General features: G+C 30.3%; 5 protein-coding genes and 1 long non-coding RNA gene across 6 annotated transcripts; 4 read left to right on the forward strand and 2 right to left on the reverse strand.

Annotated features, from left to right (window-relative positions):
- The first annotated feature begins 216 nt into the window (after nt 1-216).
- On the forward strand, nt 217-11,330 carry LOC130673000 (basic helix-loop-helix ARNT-like protein 1). Its single transcript, XM_057477846.1, has 15 exons — nt 217-946; nt 1,362-1,839; nt 3,124-3,660; nt 4,852-4,923; nt 5,307-5,544; nt 7,751-7,843; nt 7,916-8,033; nt 8,353-8,532; nt 8,614-8,863; nt 9,018-9,156; nt 9,221-9,339; nt 9,404-9,480; nt 9,660-9,700; nt 9,774-9,906; nt 10,740-11,330. The coding sequence occupies exons 1-15, from the start codon at nt 931-933 to the stop codon at nt 10,922-10,924; spliced, it is 2,676 nt and encodes an 891-aa protein (XP_057333829.1). The 5' UTR covers nt 217-930; the 3' UTR covers nt 10,925-11,330.
- LOC130673001 (uncharacterized) lies at nt 1,014-3,297 on the reverse strand. Its single transcript, XR_008990811.1, has 2 exons — nt 3,160-3,297; nt 1,014-2,808 (listed from the first exon to the last, which is right to left on the reverse strand). It is a non-coding gene; the product is annotated as an uncharacterized LOC130673001 (long non-coding RNA).
- Nucleotides 11,331-13,554: 2,224 nt separating the features above from the next.
- LOC130673644 (DNA polymerase delta subunit 3) lies at nt 13,555-15,491 on the forward strand. The gene is made up of 2 exons (XM_057478751.1): nt 13,555-13,868; nt 13,941-15,491. The coding sequence occupies exons 1-2, from the start codon at nt 13,806-13,808 to the stop codon at nt 15,309-15,311; spliced, it is 1,434 nt and encodes a 477-aa protein (XP_057334734.1). The 5' UTR covers nt 13,555-13,805; the 3' UTR covers nt 15,312-15,491.
- A 200-nt stretch (nt 15,492-15,691) lies between these two features.
- LOC130673641 (protein artichoke-like) lies at nt 15,692-17,712 on the forward strand. The gene is made up of 4 exons (XM_057478748.1): nt 15,692-15,950; nt 16,024-17,060; nt 17,119-17,309; nt 17,430-17,712. The coding sequence occupies exons 1-4, from the start codon at nt 15,869-15,871 to the stop codon at nt 17,710-17,712; spliced, it is 1,593 nt and encodes a 530-aa protein (XP_057334731.1). The 5' UTR covers nt 15,692-15,868.
- Nucleotides 17,713-17,955: 243 nt separating this feature from the next.
- LOC130673645 (protein ABHD13) lies at nt 17,956-19,908 on the reverse strand. The gene is made up of 4 exons (XM_057478752.1): nt 19,462-19,908; nt 19,156-19,387; nt 18,461-18,654; nt 17,956-18,389 (listed from the first exon to the last, which is right to left on the reverse strand). The coding sequence occupies exons 1-4, from the start codon at nt 19,631-19,633 to the stop codon at nt 17,956-17,958; spliced, it is 1,032 nt and encodes a 343-aa protein (XP_057334735.1). The 5' UTR covers nt 19,634-19,908.
- Nucleotides 19,909-20,629: 721 nt separating this feature from the next.
- On the forward strand, nt 20,630-22,637 carry LOC130673646 (6-phosphogluconolactonase). The gene is made up of 4 exons (XM_057478753.1): nt 20,630-20,758; nt 20,861-21,061; nt 21,395-21,678; nt 21,759-22,637. Exons 1-4 carry the CDS (start codon nt 20,638-20,640, stop codon nt 21,864-21,866), a joined length of 714 nt encoding a protein of 237 aa, XP_057334736.1. The 5' UTR covers nt 20,630-20,637; the 3' UTR covers nt 21,867-22,637.
- Nucleotides 22,638-22,676: the final 39 nt, after the last annotated feature.

Below are 22,676 nucleotides of genomic sequence, written 5' to 3' on the forward strand. Positions count from 1 at the left end.
ACATATGTGGAACGATATATGTTTAAGATATTTATACAGTATCCTTTTATTTAATTTTTATTTTTTATACGTCATCTTATATATTTATTTAACAGAAATCAAAAATTAAAATTTTATAAATATTCGTATTATAGGTGGCGGAAAATTTAGTGGGTGGCGATTTGAGGCGGGCTACGTACGTAACAACATATACATCTATATCCAATGCAAGTACATAAGGGGGTGGGTACATTTACGAACGTCATCCCAATGACCTCGCGTATTCGAGGGTGGTGTATTTGCGGATAGGATGGGTACCGTACACCTCAGCACTCTCCGGTGTACTGAGTACGCAGGGCACGTTTGTAGTCACTCCCACCTGCGCCGCGGTACCGCGAACGCGAGCTACTAACAATAATAGTAGACCGCGGGAGGCGATATCACACAATACGAATGTAGTGCTGTCGTAGTCATAGTCGTAGTTGTAGTTGTAGCTCTCGTCCTAGTGTTTGTTACATTACATTGTACACAAAGTTAGGAGTAGTGGTGATAGCTACGATTGTAGACCACGTGGGTTTTAAAACTCACATCAGTTGGTTTTAAACTACGACTAGACACACTACTCCCGAGCAATATTTCCCGCTTCATCAATTGTTGTTTTTTACATACCTCATACTGAAGTGGATTTAATATTTTTTTACTTCATTATTTATTGAAAGAACTGGTGCTCATAATTAGCTATTCATTTATTAATTCATTCATAATATGTTACAGTGAATTAATTATTAAATACTTAATTTATATTGTGATCAATAATTAATTGTGAATTTTAAAAATATTTAAAAGTTATTGCCGTTGGATTTTAAAAAATTTGACAACAAGGGAGGCCGCGAGCTTTTTCCATCGTTGAGTGACAACGATGCGGCCTCACTTACTAATTTCACGTGCTGGATGTACGGCTTCATCGGTATGATTATTATTTAATACATTTATATTAACACCATAATTTATACTCCGATTAAAATTGTCTTCACTTTTTTTTTTGCTTTTTTTTTTTTTTATTTATGAGATTTTTTGTTTTTAAATAAATGCCTGTATTTATCGATAAGCTGCGGCATATATATTAGATTAGATAATTATACGGATAGAAGAGTTGTAGACGTTTTTAATAACCCAGCGACAAAGTGCACTTCGGACGTTGCGCAAATCTCGGCCTCTCACATCAACTTTATATCCGCATTACAAAGATTGTCTTCGTTATATTTTAGCATAAATATTTTTTTTTCCACGTGCGGATATAATTCAAATAAATGCAGACTTGCAAATCATCAAAATTTTTTTTTTTCCTTAAAAAAAAAGGCTTTAATTTAAATCGGATGTAGATGAAAGCAGACTGGCAAATGGTGAAGTTGGTGGACTCATCGAGGACCCGATGGTGGTCGCGAAGAGTCAGGGTTCCGGTATAGGCAAATCACTCCAGCTGTCCCAAATTCACCGTCTCTATCCCTGCGACATAGATATCGATATAAAAAAGGATATTAATAGCAAAGATATAAAAGAATGTAATATCGAGCTGTCGGAGTTGGACGAGTTCCTGCACTGTCGCGGCTGCAACGACAATAATCGAGAAATGGTGGGCCAAGACATGGCCCAGAGCTACAATGAGCTCTTCCACGCAGCCCAGGAACCTCAAGAATTCATTTCCCTCGAAGAGTTGGGCCCGAGGATCACCAGTGCCGATCATCATTGCCACCCGGTCGCTAATACGGTCATCAATAATGACCAATTGTATGGAGATGCTGATGAGGGACAGCATCAAAGTCAGCCGAGGACTTACTATAATTTATCTTCTCTTCCAGAGTAAGTCCCTTTAATTATTTAAATCTCATGAATAAATACTTTAAGATCTAGAATTATTTTCAGAATGCGAATCAACAATTTTTTTAAAAATATCAATTCAAATTATATATTTTTAAATCACTGGCTACCTAGTCTACTTACATGACATATCGGTATCACAATAGTGAAATCTAAATATGTTAAAAGCCCATGCATGTTTAAATTTACTCTAAGACACTTTACAATGCAATTCATCCGAGCACTGTCGCATTCAGTTACTTCAAGTTGATTTACTGTTTTATATTAACCGCGATATTGTTATGGATTAATGGATAGTAAATTTTTATTTCAGAAAAATATCGTCCATTTACTGAAACTACTCAATTATAAAATAATTCAGTAAATTTTTCTATTAAAGTACATCAAGATTTTACTTAATCGGAATTAGACTGAAAAATGAAATTTAAAAATAATAATTATTTAGATGTTTTTAAATTTTTTTTCATCAAGACTCGTGTGTAAAATATGATAAGACGTAACTGCTTATAATGTTAAATAAAAATTACGTGGCGTCGGACAAGTCAACGAATCTATAAATAATTAATGACGATAATATAAAAAATTGACCTAGTACGTTAATTTATCGGGATTTAAATGATTTTTTTTATGTTAGAATAAATAAATAAAATATTTAAAAATTAAATGATATAAAGACTGGATAAGTATGAGCATAATCAGTGATGATTCGTCAAATTATCAAGTGTATAAATTAAATATATACAATAATAATACAAGTCGGTTATGCTTGTTGCGTCATTACACGATGTACACGGAACTTGTTGCTCGTTACTTCTTGTTACATTATATTTATTACAACTGTAGTAATACATAAACGTCGATGTACTATACTCAGACTCTGACTGCTCTCACGACTTGTATCAATCATTATTACCGCATACAACAGACTCATCAGTACATCAACTTGAGGACCTTGAAATATATTATTTACATATATTATTATTTATTTAACTAAAAATTGAATGATACTGAAGTCAGCCGACGTCTAGTGATTTTTGGATTTTCTTTGAGACGGTAAATTATAAAAAAAAAAAATTTGAAAAAAATGCACCGGTAGTTTTTTAAATTTTCTACATGTGCATATTTTTGTTTTTTATTTTTTCGTAATTGATTTGTTGAAAAAAAAAATCCGAAAATTTTTAATTGCCTGCTAACTTCAGGATCATAAAATTTAATCATCACAATTTTTTTTAAAAATCAATAATTAATAAATTAATGAATATTTAGCTCGTGTGCAAGTGTTTACTTTGGTGACATACGTACTGGAAATAATGATATACAGGCTGGAGAACCACTTGCACCAACAGCAACTCCAGCAACAGGTACTCCATTATCACCAGAAAGACTTAACCGGCACCAATCGAATATTAAAAATAATTCCCCGGCTGATCGTGAAAAAATAATTGGCAGCGTAAATACAACAACAACCACGACAGTACACGCATTAGTATCAGTAGCAACGAGCGTCAGTACGAGCAGTACCAATTGTACCAGACGTGATGCTAAAGTATCCAGGGTCGACGGAACCTTGGCCGAATATGATAAAAGTTGCATTGAACCTTTTACGCATCCCGATATTCGTACCATGCAAATCTCCCAGCCTGTCCTGTCTCCGACTCAGAGTAACTCGTATCATCACCATCACCATCACCATCATCGTCATCACCATCACCATCATCATCACCGTGAAATTATCGATACTCAATGCACTACTCCAGAAGATGATGGCGCACCTCTGACGAAGAGAAGAAAAATATCGTGTCAGTAAGTAGTTTTTTTAATTCATTTATTAATTAACCAGTTAATTATGTAGTTAATAGTTTAGATGGTTCACTGTAAAAAATCACCGGGGTAAGTCCAAGCGGTGTAGGTGTTAAAATTATCGGTGTTAAATTTACCCTCAAAGGCGGTGTAAAAATAACGCCGCCACCGGTGTAAATATTCTGTACCGGTGTTAAAATAACGCCACCACCGGTGTAAATATTCTAGACCGGTGTTAAAATAACACCGCCGCCGGTGCAGATATTCTTTACTGGTGTTAAAATATTTTATTTTGTGAATATTTTTGCTTACTCGATCTAGCGATCTTGTTGATAATTGTCGACCGAGCTATACTTGTTGATAAATGATATTTTTTTATTAATTTTCATAGAGAACTGACATTTTTTATGTTTTATAATCTTTAAAGTTGATACTCCAAGCGGACGCAATTTACCCCGCTTTTACACCGGTTACCCCGCTTTAACACCGGTATTTTTAACACCGATGTATTACTCCTCCTACACTGGTGTAATTTCATTTTTACACCGGGCGGAGTTAAAACGAGTCCATTTTTAACACCGCTCTTTTTACAGTGTTGAAAAATATTTACAAATATTTTTTAGTTTAAAGTAATCATACTAAGTTTACGGATCAAAGGGATAACAAAATCCCTATGGGAAATTGTCGCGCTTAAACCAGTAACTCATACAACATCACTCGTTTACTTTAAGAAATATCACCTATATGTTATATATATATTAAGATCAATGAAGTGTAGTTGCTTTTGAGAAGCCATATGAATCAAATTTACTCATGAACTTGTTACCTATGATTTAATAAATCTTTGTTTGTTATTCATAATTTATTATCAAAAATTCAAACTACTAATTTGTGAAAGCATTTTTTTTACAAACTATTAATTTATTTAAATATAAAAAATTTGTAAAATTTAAACTGATACAATCCGCCGTTTCCGTATTAATTACTAATTTTTTTTAATTATTTATGAATCAAATTTTTATTATCACTATAATAATTACGTCATATAAATGTCAAATATTCGAGCCTCTGTCCAATTTTTTTTCAATGCTAAAATTCTGTTATAAAAAATTTAAATTGCCGCCTTTAAATAATTTTTTTTAAAAACTAAACAAAAAAGTTTAAAAAAATGGTTGTATTTTTTTTTTGTTATAGAGACGATAATGATTTGATAGAAGATGCGACAGAAGATACTAAATCAGTTCGTACGAATGCTGACAGTAAGAAGTGAGTATAAATTTCTTTATTGTCCGCATTAAGTAAACAATCAAGAAGAAAGTTTATAAAAAATCAACGTAAATAAAATGTTTACAAAAGTATAAGATTATAATTGTCAAGCGTAATTCAATAATTAAGTGGTGTGTGTTTGTAAATGTAATAGACGTGCACAATGATAAATAAAATAGTATGCAAAAAGTACATAGAAAGGTGACACACTGTCCTTGACCTACCTTGACTCGAGGGAATTAACGCAAGTTGGCTTCACTTGTGACGTTAACGCCGATCCGGTTTAAAATATTATCTTTTACCAATTTGAAAAAATTGATTTATTAATTTTAATAACTATTATTAGTATTATTTATTGACATACTTACTTCCTTACGTTCCAGACAAAATCACAGCGAAATTGAAAAACGTAGACGTGATAAAATGAATACTTATATTACTGAATTATCAGCGATGATACCAATGTGCCATGCAATGTCTAGAAAATTAGATAAATTAACTGTATTACGTATGGCAGTACAACATATCAAAACAATATTAGGTGCCGTTACAACTTATACTGAGGGTCATTATAAACCGGCATTTCTTAGTGATCAAGAATTAAAAACCCTCATCTTACAGGTAAATTATTTTTTTAAAAAATAGTAAATACTCAGAAAAAAATGATTTCTTTGCTCCAGAAAATTTTTTCTCACCTCAAGAAAATTTTCGTTTTGAATTCATAAAGCAGAAAATTTTTTAGGATAAAAGTAAAGTAAAAATTTTCTTGGATCGAGTGGAATTTTTTGCGCTAAAAAATCATTTTTTTGTATAGTAAAATAAAATAAAATAAAATAAAATATTTAAGGAGGTATATCAAGAAAGTTTAAGCAGTAGGGTACTTTGTAGGCAGTAAGGACCCTCATAAGAGCTTGTACTTCAAGTTATTCCTTATGTAGTTGGTATATATATTTGTGACTGTGGTTTATGATATGCATCGATAAGACTTCATCGCGACAGAGACTTGAAACTTAACGATTACACAACACGTTACATTTGACCTGTCGCAACAATTATGCTCTTTTACCTTTACTCGTACATATATATCACATAAACTATTTATTTACCAATATACTGACAATACCCAATTAATTATAAAAGTTATTTGCATATCAAACCATCAACAAACGGAGTAACTGAAGTAAAAATTATAGTAAATTCAAAATTTTTAAAATCTGCACAATAATTGTAGCCACCGATAGGTTTGACCATTCGATAAATTTATTTACTGAAGGGATTTGAACATTTTTATGGCTTTTTAAATAACTTTTCTGTTTACCTTCACACCTAAATCTTGAGAAAAGTGGAATTAAAAATATTTAAATGGATATTATTGAGTATTAAACTGTTATAAAATCAGTCGGTTATTTATTACAGAGTAGTATATATATTTATATGTATATGCCGAAGTATTTATAAATTTTTATGACCCTTTCTCGGTTGTTTTACCTACTGACTCTTTATCCCCTTTCTCTTAAAACGATTACCTCAGTGTTACGTACAGCAAATAGCAGTACGCGTGGGTCTTTAATAAAAGTATCAGCCAGTCTTTAGTCTCGTGAATGCAACAGCAGACTTAATATAAAACTTATGCACACGATTTAAGTTTTTTTAACCACCGACTAGAGCTCTGAGGTCAATTCACTCGAGTGTAACTCGACGTTCATGATTTATACTCAAGTTTTTAATCATTTTAGATTTTTTAATCATTTAAATGTAATCAATAACAAATATATACTATATTTTAATTTACTCCTTGATTAATTAATTAATTAATTATTTATTTAAAAAAATATTTATATAAATTTTTATTTTATCTAATTATTTATTAATGTCGAATTGGATTAATGAATGAACGAGTGAATTGTCTTACAAACAAACGCACAGTTATCTATTCAAATCTAAAAGGCTTTCACGTTTATCACATTCTCTTATAGCCGGTATATATATTTATATATATCACGTATTATATGCACGGACATAGGTCTCAGGATATTGGTTTCACGAACCACACCCAGACATACCAGATTTAAATCCTTGATTTAAAATACCAACACTGAATACTGTACCCGTGATCTGAAATTTTTTTATATTTTAAATCGCACAGTACATTGTATCATATGATTACGAAATATCAGGAAGAAATAGGATTTGTTTAAATATATTTAATGTTTCGCATTTTTTCAACTACATATATTACAATATTGTAGCTCAGATTGCGAGATATATAAATAATATGCCGAGTACTAGATTGTTGTGATAACAAATTATGGTTATAAATGTATGTTTTTAATGAAAAATATAATTGCACTCGTTGAACCGTGTCAATGTAAAGGAGGTTGTTAATTCATAATTCATACTATCATTAAATTTTTTTTACTTTGATCCTCAGAAGACAACATATAACGCAATCTCATATTTATTAGGTTTTCATATTAAATTATCGACAATAAAACAGCTTGATTATTTCATATTTTTTATATTTTATGAAGAGTTCTTATTAAGTCTTTTGCGCGAAAATTATTATTCAGTCTCATATAATTTTTATGACAAGTAACGAGATGAATAAAAAAAAGAACTGAGTCAGATTAACATGCGCTCATTAGTTTTAAATGTACGAGGCTTGAAATTTGCCGCGTGAGCCTTAGGCTAGCGCGGCAAACATTCGAATGTAACAGACCCAGTCTTGTTAGACAGGTATATAAATTTTGTAAGCAATAAGTAATTTTACGAAGGCATTATAGACCAGTACAATAATAAGAAAAATACTGATTCAAATTTTTTTCAGGCTGCTGATGGATTTTTGTTTGTGGTCGGATGTGACCGTGGAAAAATTTTATATGTATCAGAATCTGTGTCCGAAATACTTAATTATTCTCAAGTATATATTTAAAAAATTGCATGATAAATTATAAGTAATTAGATTGATTGTTAATTAAAAATTAATTTAAAGGATGACTTATTGGGTCAAAGCTGGTTTGACATCTTACACCCAAAGGACGTAGCGAAAGTTAAAGAGCAATTATCCTCATCAGATTTAAGTCCGCGTGAAAGATTAATTGACGCAAGAAGTAAGTATCTCATAATAAAGTTAAATCACTCATATATATATTTATTATCTAATCCGAGTCATAACTAATTATTACCTTATAAATATACATTGTAAAAAAAAACTAAATATTATAAATTGAGTGAGTAATCGCAAGTTGTGCAAATGTCAGCTGAAAGTTTTGCGCACTTGGCATTTGCCAACAAATTCCGCGAAAGCTAACGCGCATCTAAAAAATCTTTGTTTTTTTTTTGTCATATAAATTGTTAAGTGACGTTTTAAGTATGTAGATATTTAATAATGTAATTTGTTAAATTAATGTAATTAACATTTATGTTAAGCGATGCTTCCGGTAAAGACTGACGTACCGCAAGATGTTTCAAGGCTGTGTCCAGGCGCAAGAAGATCATTTTTCTGTCGCATGAAGAGGAAAATAATTGAAAACTCATCTGAATCTCAAATTAAAGAAGAAACTGATGCTGCGACTGGTTGCCACCGTAGAAAAAAACAACAAAGTACTGGTTAGTTTATTTAATTAAATAATTATGTCAGTAAATACTTCGATATTTTAAAATGATATAAAAATAATTGTTTATTTTAAGACTGGAAATACTGTGTTATCCAGTGTACCGGTTATTTAAAGTCCTGGGCACCAGCAAAACTATGTTTGGAAGAGCCAGAAGGCGAAAGTGATGGCGAAGCATGCAATTTATCTTGTCTGGTTGCTGTTGGAAGAGTTCAACCAAGTTTGCCAGCTCTCACTTCTAATTCATCGCGCTCGCCGAGATTGAGGACCATCGAATTTGTTTCACGGCATGCTACCGATGGAAAATTTCTTTTTGTCGACCAAAGGTTCGCTTGTGTATTTTATTAATACATTTTACAATAATAAATAAAAGATTTTCTTTGTTTATTTCACTGTACTTGTTTATTTATATTTTATTTTAATGTAAAAGTTTTTTTATGATGAAAGAAAAATTCTTTAGAGCAAAAACTTTTCATTCAGGGCGACGATTGTGTTGGGTTTCTTACCGCAGGAACTTTTAGGAACGAGTATGTATGAATATTACCATCACGACGATATTCCTCACCTTGCGGAGTCTCACAAAGCGGCATTAAAATCATCAGAACGTGTTACGACACAAGTAATTACTTTATTTTTAGTACAATAATTATTATTTTTAATTATTTGTTGATTTTATTTTACAGGTTTATCGATTTAAAGCTAAAGGTGCTAGTATTGTAAGACTACAGTCTGAGTGGAGATCTTTTGAAAACCCATGGACTAAAGATATTGAATATCTTATTGCTAAAAATTCAGCTGTTTTGTACGTTTGTTAATTTTTTAAATAATTATTTACTTTATTTCTCATTAAATTATTTTTTTTACAGTTTTGATACTCAAGAAAACAGCAGGAATGAATCAGAAAACTCTAATGTACAAGAGAACTATGACTTTTTTACTCAAAGTAAGTGTTTATAAACTTTTTTTTAATTAGACTACTCTAGGTCTAGATATTTTTCATCGTGGAAAATATTTTGAATTTTTTTAATAACTAAAAAAAAATAAATAGTCATGTATTTGTACTGATAAAATATAAAATATGGGAACAGTATAAGAATATTAATAAATAATAATTATTTACAGGCAACGCTAGTCTTGGACGACTAATCTCTAGTCAAGTAGAGGTAATAATTTTGTATTAAATATTTAAAAGTAATTAATATTGATATTAATATTAATATTTATTCATTTATTTAGATCTCAACGGCAGCATCTTCAGAGAGAGATCGTGAATCAACTCGGTCTAGCATTGGCAATGAACCTAATGATCTAACACCCGCATTTAATACTGTTTTATCTAGTGTTTCGTTAAATATGTCTAATGATCAAGGTAATTAATTTGAATTTATACAACAGTGCACAGAAAAATTGAATTTCTTTGCGCAAAAAATTTTTACTCGCTCCAAGAAATTTTTTGCACCATGAATTCATACTACAGTAGAAACTCTGTAAGTCGAACCTCGATAAGTCGAAAACCTCCTAAACTCGAAGAAATGTTTCATCCCCTTCCCTTCAAGCCCCAAAACCTCCGTTGCTCGAAATTTTTACCCTCTATAAGTCGAAATAATTAGTGCGTCCCTACAAGCAATTTCTGTACATTTTTACCCTCCATAACTCGAATACATACATATGTTACGTATGTAAGTATCTTATTAAGATCACCAGTTCTACGAAATGGTAATGGAATTTATAGCTGACGTCAGTTTTTCTGGCGATTGTAAAATTATCATACCTTTAGACTTAGTTAGGATTCACTGCAATGCACATCAATTTCGACAGCTCCTGCTGCCTAACTCGAAATCCTCTAAAACTCTAATTTTTTTGCCTCTCCCTTGGAGTTCGAGTTATAGAGGTTCTACTGTACAAAAAATTACTTGTGCTGAGAAATCCTTTTTTTCTGTATGTGAATTAACGATACTGAAGTTAGCCGACGTTTAATAATTTTTGGATTTTTTTTTTTTTTGATTTTTTTTTTAATCATAAATTATAAAAAAAAAATATTTAAAAAAATTGCACTTATAATTTTTAAAATTTTCTATATGTGCACATTTTTATTTTTTATTTTTTTGTATTTTATCGTTTGGAAAAAAATTCAAAAAATTATGAGATGTCTGTTAACTTCAGGATCATTGTGAATTAACACTCACCGAATAAATATTTCAGGCACATCAAGTGATAACAACATGTTGGAAATGATGGGAGACACGACCATAAGTGAATCTCCAAACCCCTTGACCACCGATGGAAGCGATGAAGCAGCCATGGCCGTCATAATGAGTCTCTTGGAAGCAGACGCTGGTCTTGGTGGCCCCGTAGACTTCTCAGGACTTCCTTGGCCGCTTCCTTAATTTTCATAACTTATAAATTTCATTTATCGTAATAAATAATTTTAAAATCTCGTGATACTTCTAATGCACTCCTTTGAGTCTCAATTAAATCGACTCGACTAGTACAAATAAAATTTAAAAAAGCTACATAATAAATATGCATATATATATTATGTATGCTTGGTCTACTTTAAGTTATCTGTAAATATATCAATTAAATATTTAATAATTACTTACCATTCAACATTTCGGTGTTTAGTTATTTAAATAATTGTTATTATTTTTTGCCAAAGTAATATATTAATTATTTATTAATATATTAGATATTAATTATCAGTTATTTGTATATGTTTAGATATTTTGTAATTTTTATCGTTTAATGTATAAGTTTAGCTATAAAAACTACTGGTGCGAAGGCTTATATATAAGTATGTTTAAAAAAATATATGTATTGAAGTTCTTTAACTGATTAATTTAAATAAATTTGTTTTTTTAGTTCTGTTTGTATTTAAACTAGTATTTTATTTTTTATTTATTGAAACCGATTCAATGTCAACTGGAATTTTAAAAGCGCGTCAAAAGTGTTCCGATTGGTCCGGTTTAATTCCCATACTTTCTATCGGAACCAATCAGAATTTTCAATCATGAGTGTAATGTAGCAGACACCAAACAAATTTAAAATTATAGAACGAACTCTACATGTTAATGCATTATATCAATAAAATAAAAAAAATAATTACCTGTGGGATTCGAACCCGATGACTGGTCATCTTTCGAGTCCGGAAACCAGAGTGTTATCCACTCGACCACAATTACGAGTTAGAAGTTAAAGATTTTTTATATTCTATAATAAAATTTAGATGAAATATAATATATTATGTGAGACTATTCGTAACGTGATTGGTCGAAAGCAAAAAAATATATAAAACGACACGAAAATATACATTTAAATAAATATACACTACTGGAAAAAATTAAAGGATCAAAAAAAATTCCAAATTTTTGGACGATTTTCAACAGGCCGTAACTTCGAGAGAAATGGTCGTACAAAAAATAAAAAAAAGGCAATTGTAGCTCCAAGTGTCTACTTTTTGGATTAGAACTTTAAAATTTTGTAGCGTCAGCAGTTTTTGAGTAATCTTAGAAAAACCAGCGACAAAAAAATTTTCAAATTTTTTTAATTTTTAACTTCCCGCTAAGAAAATTGTAAATTTTCAAAAATTCGGGAAGTTATTGGTTTCGGTCCGATTTACGAAAATCGAATTTCCATCAGATGTCGACGTTTCGAGGTCCTAGGGAGCTATCCTGACTAATTTCACGATGATGTCCGAGTGTATGTATGTATGTATGTACGTACGTACGTACGTACGTACGTACGTACGTATGTAAATACCTGTATCTTTTGAACGGATGAACCGATTTTGAACTTTAAGGTGCCATTCGACGCGGATTGTCAATATCTTGAAGCCGAGAGAAAATTGAGCTTGATCGGTAGGGCTCGTTCAGAGATATTCCAAAAATAAAGTTTTTTCAAAAATGTTTTTTTTGGATAACTTTTAATGTGCTCGATGGATTCATTCCAAAATGGACTGGGCTCTAGAGCTTTATAAGCCGCGTCGAATGCCACCTCAACCATCAAAATCGGTTCATTCGTTCAAGAGAAACCGCTGTCGAAAGAATTAAAAAAAAAAATTTTTTTTATTTTTCCTGAAATATCTCAAAAACGACTCGATAAATCGAATCCAAAATTTTATCAGCTTTAGAACTTGACAAAACGCGTCGATTGCCGCCTCAACCATCAAAATCGGTTAATTCGTTCGCGAGATATCGTGGGAGAAAGAAATGCTAAAAAATGGTTTTTTACAAAACAATGGCATACAAAAGTATTTGTGAGCTCGTAGAGCTCGAAAATGTATTCACAATAGTGTTTTCGAGCTCAACGAGCTCGAAAACAGCGGGAAGTTTTGGGGCTGGCCCGCAGGGTCAACTGACAGACCGATTTTTTTTTTTTGGTCTACGGGCGTGGAAAAATATTTTTTTCGATTAACCACTATAAGGATCGGATACTTTTATTATTCAGCTTTAATTTCGTTTTTTATGGACCTTGATACGTCCACTTCTCGCCGAGATATCGGTCATCGAATGGAAAAGGATCCTTTTGTCTTTGATTATCGATATCTCAGAAACCAATGATCGCACAGAAAGTTAATGGTGGGTTTCAAAAACTTGAATAAATTCCCTTCAACGATTAGCCATCGCTTTTTCGAAAAAAAAATTTTTTCCTATCGTCACATGAATTTGAAAATGTAACAAAAAAAGGGCTTTTGTTGGCTTTTTGAAAAATCGGGCGCTGAAACGAAAATATTGTGGAAATCGATAATGTTGAGTGCATTTTACAGTTCAATATGTCCACACTAACCCTCCAACGAGCCAGATCAATCCAACCAGCCGTTTTTTTGTTTCACTCGATCAAATTTTTGAAAAAATTAAAGGATCACGTTTTTTGCTCTGAAACATAATCTTTAACAAGATGAAAAAAAAAATTGACAGTTCACTTCAGTCGAAAAATTAGAACTCTAGAGTAAAATTACGAACCATCTCGAGCGCTCTGAGCGCCACCTTGAATTTGTCTACAAAAAAAGTAAAAGTAAAACAACGCAGCTGTTTGGCTATTGCTGCTATAAAAAGGCGCGAAAATAATTCATTACCAAGCCAGAATTTAGTTTCACTAATTAATTAATTAATCAATCTGCAAATTAATTAAAAATGTCTAGCAAATAGTCCTAATTACTTAAATATTCACTAGGTGGTGCATTTAAAAATAAAGTGTCACATTAATTACAAATAATATTTATAAGTTGTCCTGTTGTTGAAGATCAAGACCCAATAAGTAAATTAAACCATGGATTTAATGAACAATTATTTGGATACTCTTGCTGGGTACATTAATGATGAAGACAAGCTGGTAAGATTTAAATAAATTTTATTTGTGTGAAACTACGATGTAATGGTAATTTAAATGTCTATTGATTTTTAGGTTACGTATAAATGGCTGAGCAAAGAGCTAGAAGTCCATGTAAATTTATCTAAACAAATTCTGGAAGAGTATTGGAGTAAAAACAAATCAAGTGATCAACTTGTAGCCACAATAATGATAATAGGTCACACCAAAGACGGAGGTATGCGTGTTGAAGTTGTCAAGGAATCAGACTTTGGTGTCGCTGCTGATAAGTATGACAGAATAATATCCCAGCATTTGTACAGCTTACAGAAGTCTCTGCCAGACATTCAATTGCTGGCTGAGGCAGGTCAAGGTGACACTAAATTTTCAGCCATTACTTGCGAGAATGCTGTTTTATTGAGCGACGAAGAATTATTTAAGCGGAGATGGGGCTCTGATAAAACCTACATGGCATCAACTGCTGCTGCTGCTGTCACTGCGGAACGTAAGCCTGTTGAGACGAAGAAAAATATTTTTAGTAATTTTACTAAGTCTAGTGATAAAGTCAGTGATAGCAAGACTACTAATAAGAGTAACGATGACAATGGAGTAAGTAATGGAGCTCATAGTAGCAATGATGTCAAAGAAGACAAAGTTGAAGCTAAAAAAGTGTCACCAGTTAAAAGTAAACCCGCTGAAACAAAGAAAGGCGCTTCTAAGAAACCTGTACAGTCTCAGAAAACTGGGCTAAGCAATTTGTTTGGTAAAGTTGCTGTTGCTAATTCTAAAAAGTCACCACCAAATAAAAATAAAGATTCTGCTGATAAAAATAATGACAATAAAAGTAATGGAGTTGAAGAAAGTCCAATGGAAGTTGATGAAAGTCCTAAAATAATTGAGAGTAATGGAGTATCTGCAAGTAAATCAAATTTAAAACCCAAAGATTCGGGTTCTACTTCTAATTCAGCTTCGGACAATAAGAGCAGTAACGAAAAATCGAGTCAGAAGAGTAATGGTGATATTAAAGCTAAAAATAAAACCAAACAAAATCGCGGCAGCAAACGTAATAGGAGCAGAGACTCCAGTAAGGAGGATACCAAAAAAAGAAAACGTATCTTCTTGGTGTCGGATTCGAGCGATGAATCAGCTGCCAGTGATCCTGAGCCCGATTTATTTGATGACCCGCCTCCTGAAGAAGCTGTGGTGGTAAAAGAAAAATCACCGTCACCACCACCAGCTAAACAGGTCGAAGGTAAACGCAAAGTGCGTAAAGCTGTCGATAAAACTTTTATGGACGAGGACGGCTACCTCGTTACTAAGAAAACTTTTGTCTACGAGAGCGCTTCCGATGAAGAGCCACCAACACCAGCGGCAATTAAAGAAGTTGAGGTGAAGAAAGCTACAGCCGCTCAGATCAAAAAACAAAACAAACAGACTTCTATTATGAGCTTTTTCAAAAAAGCTTAATTGTACTTTTTTTTTTTTTTTTTAATTATGTTATTACTTTAGTATAATGTTTAAGTAATTACTAATTAGTTTATTGAGTTAGTAATTAACATTATTGATAATTAATTATTTTTTCTGATTGTTTGGATGTTTTTTAGTACAAAGTTTAAATGACGTGCCTCTGTAATTTTTAAATATTTCATTTAGATAAATTAAATTTAAAATAAATTGAGCAAATGTTTATATAGAAATTATTTATTTTTATTCTCTAAGTGCCCGGGAAAAATTCATGGTCATAAATGGCCACTCATATCTGATCAGATACAAAAAATTGGACCTACTTGTCCATGTATGATCTTCTTTAAAAAAATATGAGTATTTGTTACTAGATAATAATTAATAATGGCTGTAGTTTATAGAAAAAATGTAAATAAATTCAAAAGATATGGAATCATGAATCCGATGACGCAGATCAGATAAAAGTTCTTATCAGAATTCAGTTCTGTTGCAAGATACCGATACACTGTAGCTCTTCAGTCTACTGATTAATTTAATAGATTAGGAGTGAGTTTTCAAAAATGTATTTTATTGTTATAGTTTTGTTAATTAATTTTTTAAAATCATCTTCGGGCAATTTGTGTCAAGTGTGCGTGTGCTCAGGTATGATTTATAAATTAAATTTATTTAAAATATCATCAAGTAAGAAACGAATAATTTAAATTATTTTTATCAGGTGCAACAATTGATTGCAATGGAAGATTGAATTCCAGCGACACAAATATTTTAAAATTACTGACAAGTGAACTCACCCAGGAAATAATTTTATCAAGTGACAACACGTCACTGGAAATTTTAAATCCTAAAGACAAAATAGAAGAATTTAAAATCGTTGATTTGTCTGAAAATAATTTAAATGAAAGCGCAATAAATGCACTGACTAGTCTAATTAATTTGAAAGAACTTAATTTTTCTTTAAATAATTGGAAGGCATTAACTGCAGATGTGTTTGATAATTTTTTATCACTATCTAAGCTCGATTTGAGTCACAATTTAATAGCAGAGATAAGCACCCGTCCGTGTAATTTGACTCATCTAGACTTATCTTACAATAGACTGAAAATTCTAACAGCCAGACAACTAAATTGCCCTCAGTTAAAGTTTATAAATTTATCTTACAATTTAATAACGTCAATAAACGGCCAAGCGTTTGTTAATTTGAATTCACTCAGTACATTACTTCTCAATAATAATTTCATTCAGTCCCTGGATATCTTCTGTCCTTCTTTAAAAAATCTCTCAGTCGCTCACAATAAATTATCCCACCTTCCGTCAAATCTATCTGTCGATTTTCTTGATATAAAACACAATTTTATCTCCACAATCCAAACAAATCCGACAGCCAATCACTTAAAATCATTAGATATCAGCAGAAATAATTTATCGCTCATAAACGCGACGTTTATTAATTTAAAAATCCTCAATATTTCTTACAATTATTTTTCTTCCATCCCACCGCTTTCTGTTAAAAATTCACCGGCTCTCGAGGAATTTATAATCAGCGGCAATCCTCTGACTAAATTAATTTTTAACCAGCAAATAAAATTGAAAAGATTTATCGCAAGTGATTTAAATAAACTGGAGAGTATTGATGAAGATTCATTTGATCTTTTGCGAGCGCACGATGACAGTTGTATCAATTTAACTATTTCTTCAAACAAAAATTTAAAATCTCTGCACGACAATGCGTTCAAAAATCTTCATGTCTGCTACGTAAGTTAATAAATAAATTAAACCTCAATAAAAATAAATTAATAATAAACTTCTTTAGTTGGATTTAAGTAACAATGGACTCGAGCGTATTTCAAGACGATCAGTAAAAATATTAAACGAATCAATACCCAAGTACGGGATTAATCTGCAAGGAAATCCATTGATTTGTGACTGCGAATCTCAATGGATGCTAGACGATTTGTTACCAAAATTATATGGAATTAACTCAGCACTTCTGGCTAATTTAAGGTGACAAAAACTAAATTTGGCAGTTTGTTAATTACTTATTAATTAATTAATTAAATTTGTTTATTTACATAATAAGAGTTAAGATACTGTACATTTTTAAAAAATAATATTTTTAAACAGATGTAATAAACCGACAGAAGTATTCAATGTACGGATGGTACATTGGTACAAATGGAAGACAAAAGTACTCTGTAAATCATCTATTAAATTCGAGCGACTTGTTGCTATTGAGGATAATACTTATACAGTAGCGCAGAGTTCAACGATTATTATTAAATCAAGCAACAGCGCTAAGTTTATTATCATCGGGGCAGCGACAGTACTGTCATTAATAACAATTATTGGTCTTACACTATCGGAAAAATTGGCTAAAAAACATCGCAGACGTAACAGAAGATTATAATCGTCTTGATAAATATTTATTAAATAATTTAATTGGTAATTTGACAAGTCCTATTTATTAATTTAAATTTTATATTATTATTATCATCATTATTTTTTAAATTATTTATAATCACAGTACATTTACTGTTTGTGTAAATGTTTATTTTTAAAAATCAATAACGTTTATTTTGATTAATCTATTGATATTTGGACGCAATATTTAGTTTTTTTTTTAAATATTCAAATTAAAATTTGAATAAAGTTAAATATCGTCAATGAGGTAATGACAAGTATTATCATCTAGAGTACACGGTTTTTCTCTCAATTGGTTTATAAATGTCACTAAACGTTGATAATAATCTGTTTGATTCCACGTTTCATTGTGCGTACCACCAGAAATAGTTATCAATTTTTTGTAATTACATTTACATTTATTGTAAAGTTCAATCATCATACGCGGAGGTACCAAAGTGTCCGCGGAACCAGATACAAATAACGTTGGCACATTTATAGACGTAACTTTATCTGTAGACATAAATTTGTTTTTGTAAAAAAAAAGCGGTAAATATTTAATAAACTTGTAACCAATTAAAACAGAGGCCATTTCTGGAATACTGGTAAATGTATTCTCTAAAATAAGGCACCATATTCTTTGTGTATTGTAATTAGCAGCCAGATCAATAGCTATTGCTCCTCCTAAAGAGAAAATTAATAATTATTTACTGTAATTAAAAATTATAAAGCTACGTAATATTTATTTTAAATACCTAGTGATCTACCAAATACAATTATTTCATTGGTATTGATATCATTACGACTTAATAAATAATCTAGACCAGCTTGAGCATCCATGTAGAGACCAGATTCTGTTGGTGTGCCTTGAGAAAAACCGTAGCCACGATATTCTAGTACTAATATATTACATTTAACTTTATGATATAGTCCTGCTACGTTTATAAGTCTGTGAACAATATAAATATATATATTAATTAATTTTTTATATCACCGACATTCGAACTTGTGGTTTCAATGCCTGGTTAGCCGATCAATAAAATTAAGGTCAAAATAATTTTTTAAATTTCATATTACGGCTAATTTTTACGCGGGTATTTTTTGAATTTACAAAAATTTTTTCCCGATCTTCGGATGCAAGTGACTAAAAATTTATCAATTGATGATCTGATTATAATCAGAGATCCATCTGATAGGCATTTAATTTTTTGACGTCATTTTAATTAAATAAATTAACAATTTGCTTCATTATTACGGTGTCAAAATTTGACTGACATTTAAATTCTAAGTTTCAACGCAAGTGATTATAAAAAATATTTTATGGCAGGACAAAAATTCAGATTAGGTGTGATATTAATCAGCCTTTAATTAAACTCACGTTTGATCTGTTACCCAATAAACTATTAAATATAAATATATAAAAAATTAATAGACTAAATAAAATATAAACCTGTGACCAATATTGCCAGCATTGCCATGAAGATAAAGAATTGTCGGTGATTGTTTAGCTTCTTCCCCAGGTTGTGATATGAAAAATGTGTGCAATATCGTACCATCCTTAGAATGTATGTAAACTGTTTGATATGGTAAATTAAACATTGATGGTGATGGTACATAAATACGTGAATGAGTAGGAATTACTGGATGATAAACGAACACGTCTTCTAATTTGTATAAAATTTCTATTGTAAAAATAAATAAAATAAATTATTTTCACTTGACAAATTACGATTAATTATTTATTATTCATATTTACCTGTCGTTTCAATACAAAATATAAAAAACAATGTAAAAATGACTCCATAAAGCCAATAGATAATTAAATATAAAAATACATGAGCTAAAAAAATAACCCCCTGTTTCCATGGTAAATTTCTTGTAAATCTTATTGGACATTTTCGTAAAAATCTCTTCAGTGATATAATCATTTTTAATAATAAGTATACCAATGTATATATATATTTTTTTTTAGCAGAATCATTCACTTTAAATGTTCGAATTCACATAAAATTATTTTTAAAATCATTTCACATTTTTATTCAAATGTCAACTAAAAATTTATTATTGACACCATTTTTTAAAATTTAACAAAAAACATTACATATTTATTTATATAAATTTGATGTTTTATTTTTCACTCATGTTCGCTTTATGATGATCGATAGGCATGCAAAATAAATATTTATATTGTGTACTGCTAATTATAATAGTGATAATAATAACAATTATTATTATTGTTATTTAGGCGCGAATTATAAAAAATTTGTAAGATAGAATAATAAATGTTTTTTTTTTTAAAGAATTAGTGGATAGTGGACGGTTTTATTAATTATGAGATAAAAAAGAGATTTATTTTACTGACAGGAACTGTCACACATCACCCCGGTGTCCAGGACGGACATATTATACATAAATACAAAATATGAGTGTGAATTTAGCTGACAAACGTCAATTTTTAAATAAAATTTCATAGAAAACGAAATTTAAAAATTTGTATTTAAAAATCAGTTCGCGCGGTTTTTTAAATTTTATTATTTAAATTAATTGATTTGTTTATTTGTTTAAAATTTATAAATTGTCTCATATTTTCTACACACAGTCATCGCAAAAATATACTAATTGACCACGTGATGACATGTGACAGTTCTGTATTGTCGGTAAGAATAAAATCCGTAATTTAATAAGTATCATTGTTTGATTGTATGGTATTACGATATATGTACATACTCAAATGTTATTAGTCATTGTTCATCGGTCATCACAATCTTGAATCGTGTGTACGTGATTTTTTTACAAATGCTGTAAAAGATATTAATTGAAACAAAACCTTTTATGCAGGATTTAATATTTAAGTAAATAATTTATTTTATTATTTATGATACATATCAGAATAATAATAAATATTTATAAAGATCTACTGTAATATTTAATTATGGAGAACGTATTAATTGAACCTGATGTTGCCGGTGTCGTTAAAAAATTGTCAAGTATTATTGAAAAGCATGCTAATGATGCAATAAATACCGGCGATGTCTTCAAAATTGGCTTATCAGGTATTTTATAGATAATTTATAACTTAATGATATATATTTGAACTACTGCTGGTGTTGACTGAAATATTAATAATGATAATAATAATACTTATTTATTTACAGGAGGATCATTAATTAAATTTTTAGCTGAAGGTTTGCCAGAAATAACAACTGATTGGTCTAAATGGAGATTCTTTTTTTGTGATGAACGAATTGTACCTTTTGATAATGAAGAATCTACTTATGGTCAATATAAAGCTAGTTTGATTGATAAAATTCCAATTACTGAAGACCAATTTATTACTATTGATACTGAACATTCAGGTAAATAAATCAATATGATAAAGTATCTAATAGCTAGTTACTTTTTTCAGCGGGATAATTTTTAAAAAGACTAGTAACTGAGTATTTTAGATTTAAATCAGTAAATGCTGATTAATAACTCTGATTAAAACTCCATGGGATTTTTATCAGATTCAATCGGAAAGAAATAATTTTTTTAGCTGACTAACTTTCCGATTTCTGATTAACTTTCAATCGAATTCATTGGAAACTTTCCCATTAATTCCTCTTAGAATTTTGCAATCGAATTCAATCAGAGTTTTGAATCAGGGTCGGGTATTGAAAATTTCTAAAATAATTTATTTATTTGTCCAGCTGTAGAAGCGGCAAATGACTACATCATGAAGATGTCCGTATACTTTCCACCAGACAGTCTACCACGTTTCGATTTGCTTCTGCTAGGAGTTGGACCCGATGGGCATACATGCTCCCTATTTCCTGGGCATCGTTTGCTGGAAGAGACAATTAGATGGGTTTGTCCCATAAACGATTCTCCAAAACCACCACCTTCAAGAATAACTCTCACGTTTCCGGTGATTAATAATTCTAAGGCTTGTGTCTTTGCCGTTGCTGGAGCGAGTAAAGCTGATATAATAAAGGTATATAATTGCAAATATTATTAATTAGTAAAAAATAAAGCTAACATGTATAAGTGTATAAATGAATAATTATAATTTAGCGTGTACTGAAACTGAAAGAAAATTTGCCTGCTGGTCGGGTGAATCCAACTAATGGCTCTCTATACTGGATCGTTGACCAAGAAGCTGCTAAAGGCCTGAACGAATAGACTGGAATGTTTTTAATATTTTTGTATGCATTAATTATTAATTAATATTTAAATAATACTAATTATTGATAACTGATAATAATTATTAAATAAAAATTAACATTCCTAAATAACAGTTTTATGTTTCAATTTAATTTATTTTTAACTTTATTTTATTTTTCACAATATTTTAAATCCTGGGTTATTTTTAAATTCAAACATCACACAGTTCAATAAATAAATTAAATTTTTAAATGAAGAAAAAAAAAGCTTATGTACACCAGCATAAATAAGAAACTAAATAAACATTTAATTTATTTATTTTTTAAGCTAATGCTTGACAGTCATGATTTTAAATCAGTCCTGTTAATTTATAGGTAAATATGTTATGCCATATAAATATTATATTTTTAATAATGTATTTAGGACTCGAAAAGTTCAATTAGTTTTAATAATTTTTAAGTATAATTAACTATAGTTCAATAGAAAAGCAGTCTGTAGCTAATTATTGTTTATTAATTTACTCATTAGTCTGGCAATCAACAATCGTGTAAACTTTTGGAATGATATTAAATTCAAATTTTTTTTTACCTGATAATAAATAATTGAATTATATGATGCAAGAAACATTGTAATAACATTTTTATCATTTGCTAGTTTGCCCCCAGTCTAGATTAATTTGAACGACAGCCAAAATTAATCTGACAATCAAACATTCATTTATGTTTGATCTCCGCCTTTTTTGTTATTCTTTGCTTTTAAAATAACAATTTACAATACCTCCTTACAATCATATCTATCACAGTATCAGTGTATAATTTTTTATTATTT

This window comes from Microplitis mediator, chromosome 8 (genome assembly GCF_029852145.1).
Source record: "Microplitis mediator isolate UGA2020A chromosome 8, iyMicMedi2.1, whole genome shotgun sequence".
Taxonomy (NCBI): domain Eukaryota; kingdom Metazoa; phylum Arthropoda; class Insecta; order Hymenoptera; family Braconidae; genus Microplitis; species Microplitis mediator.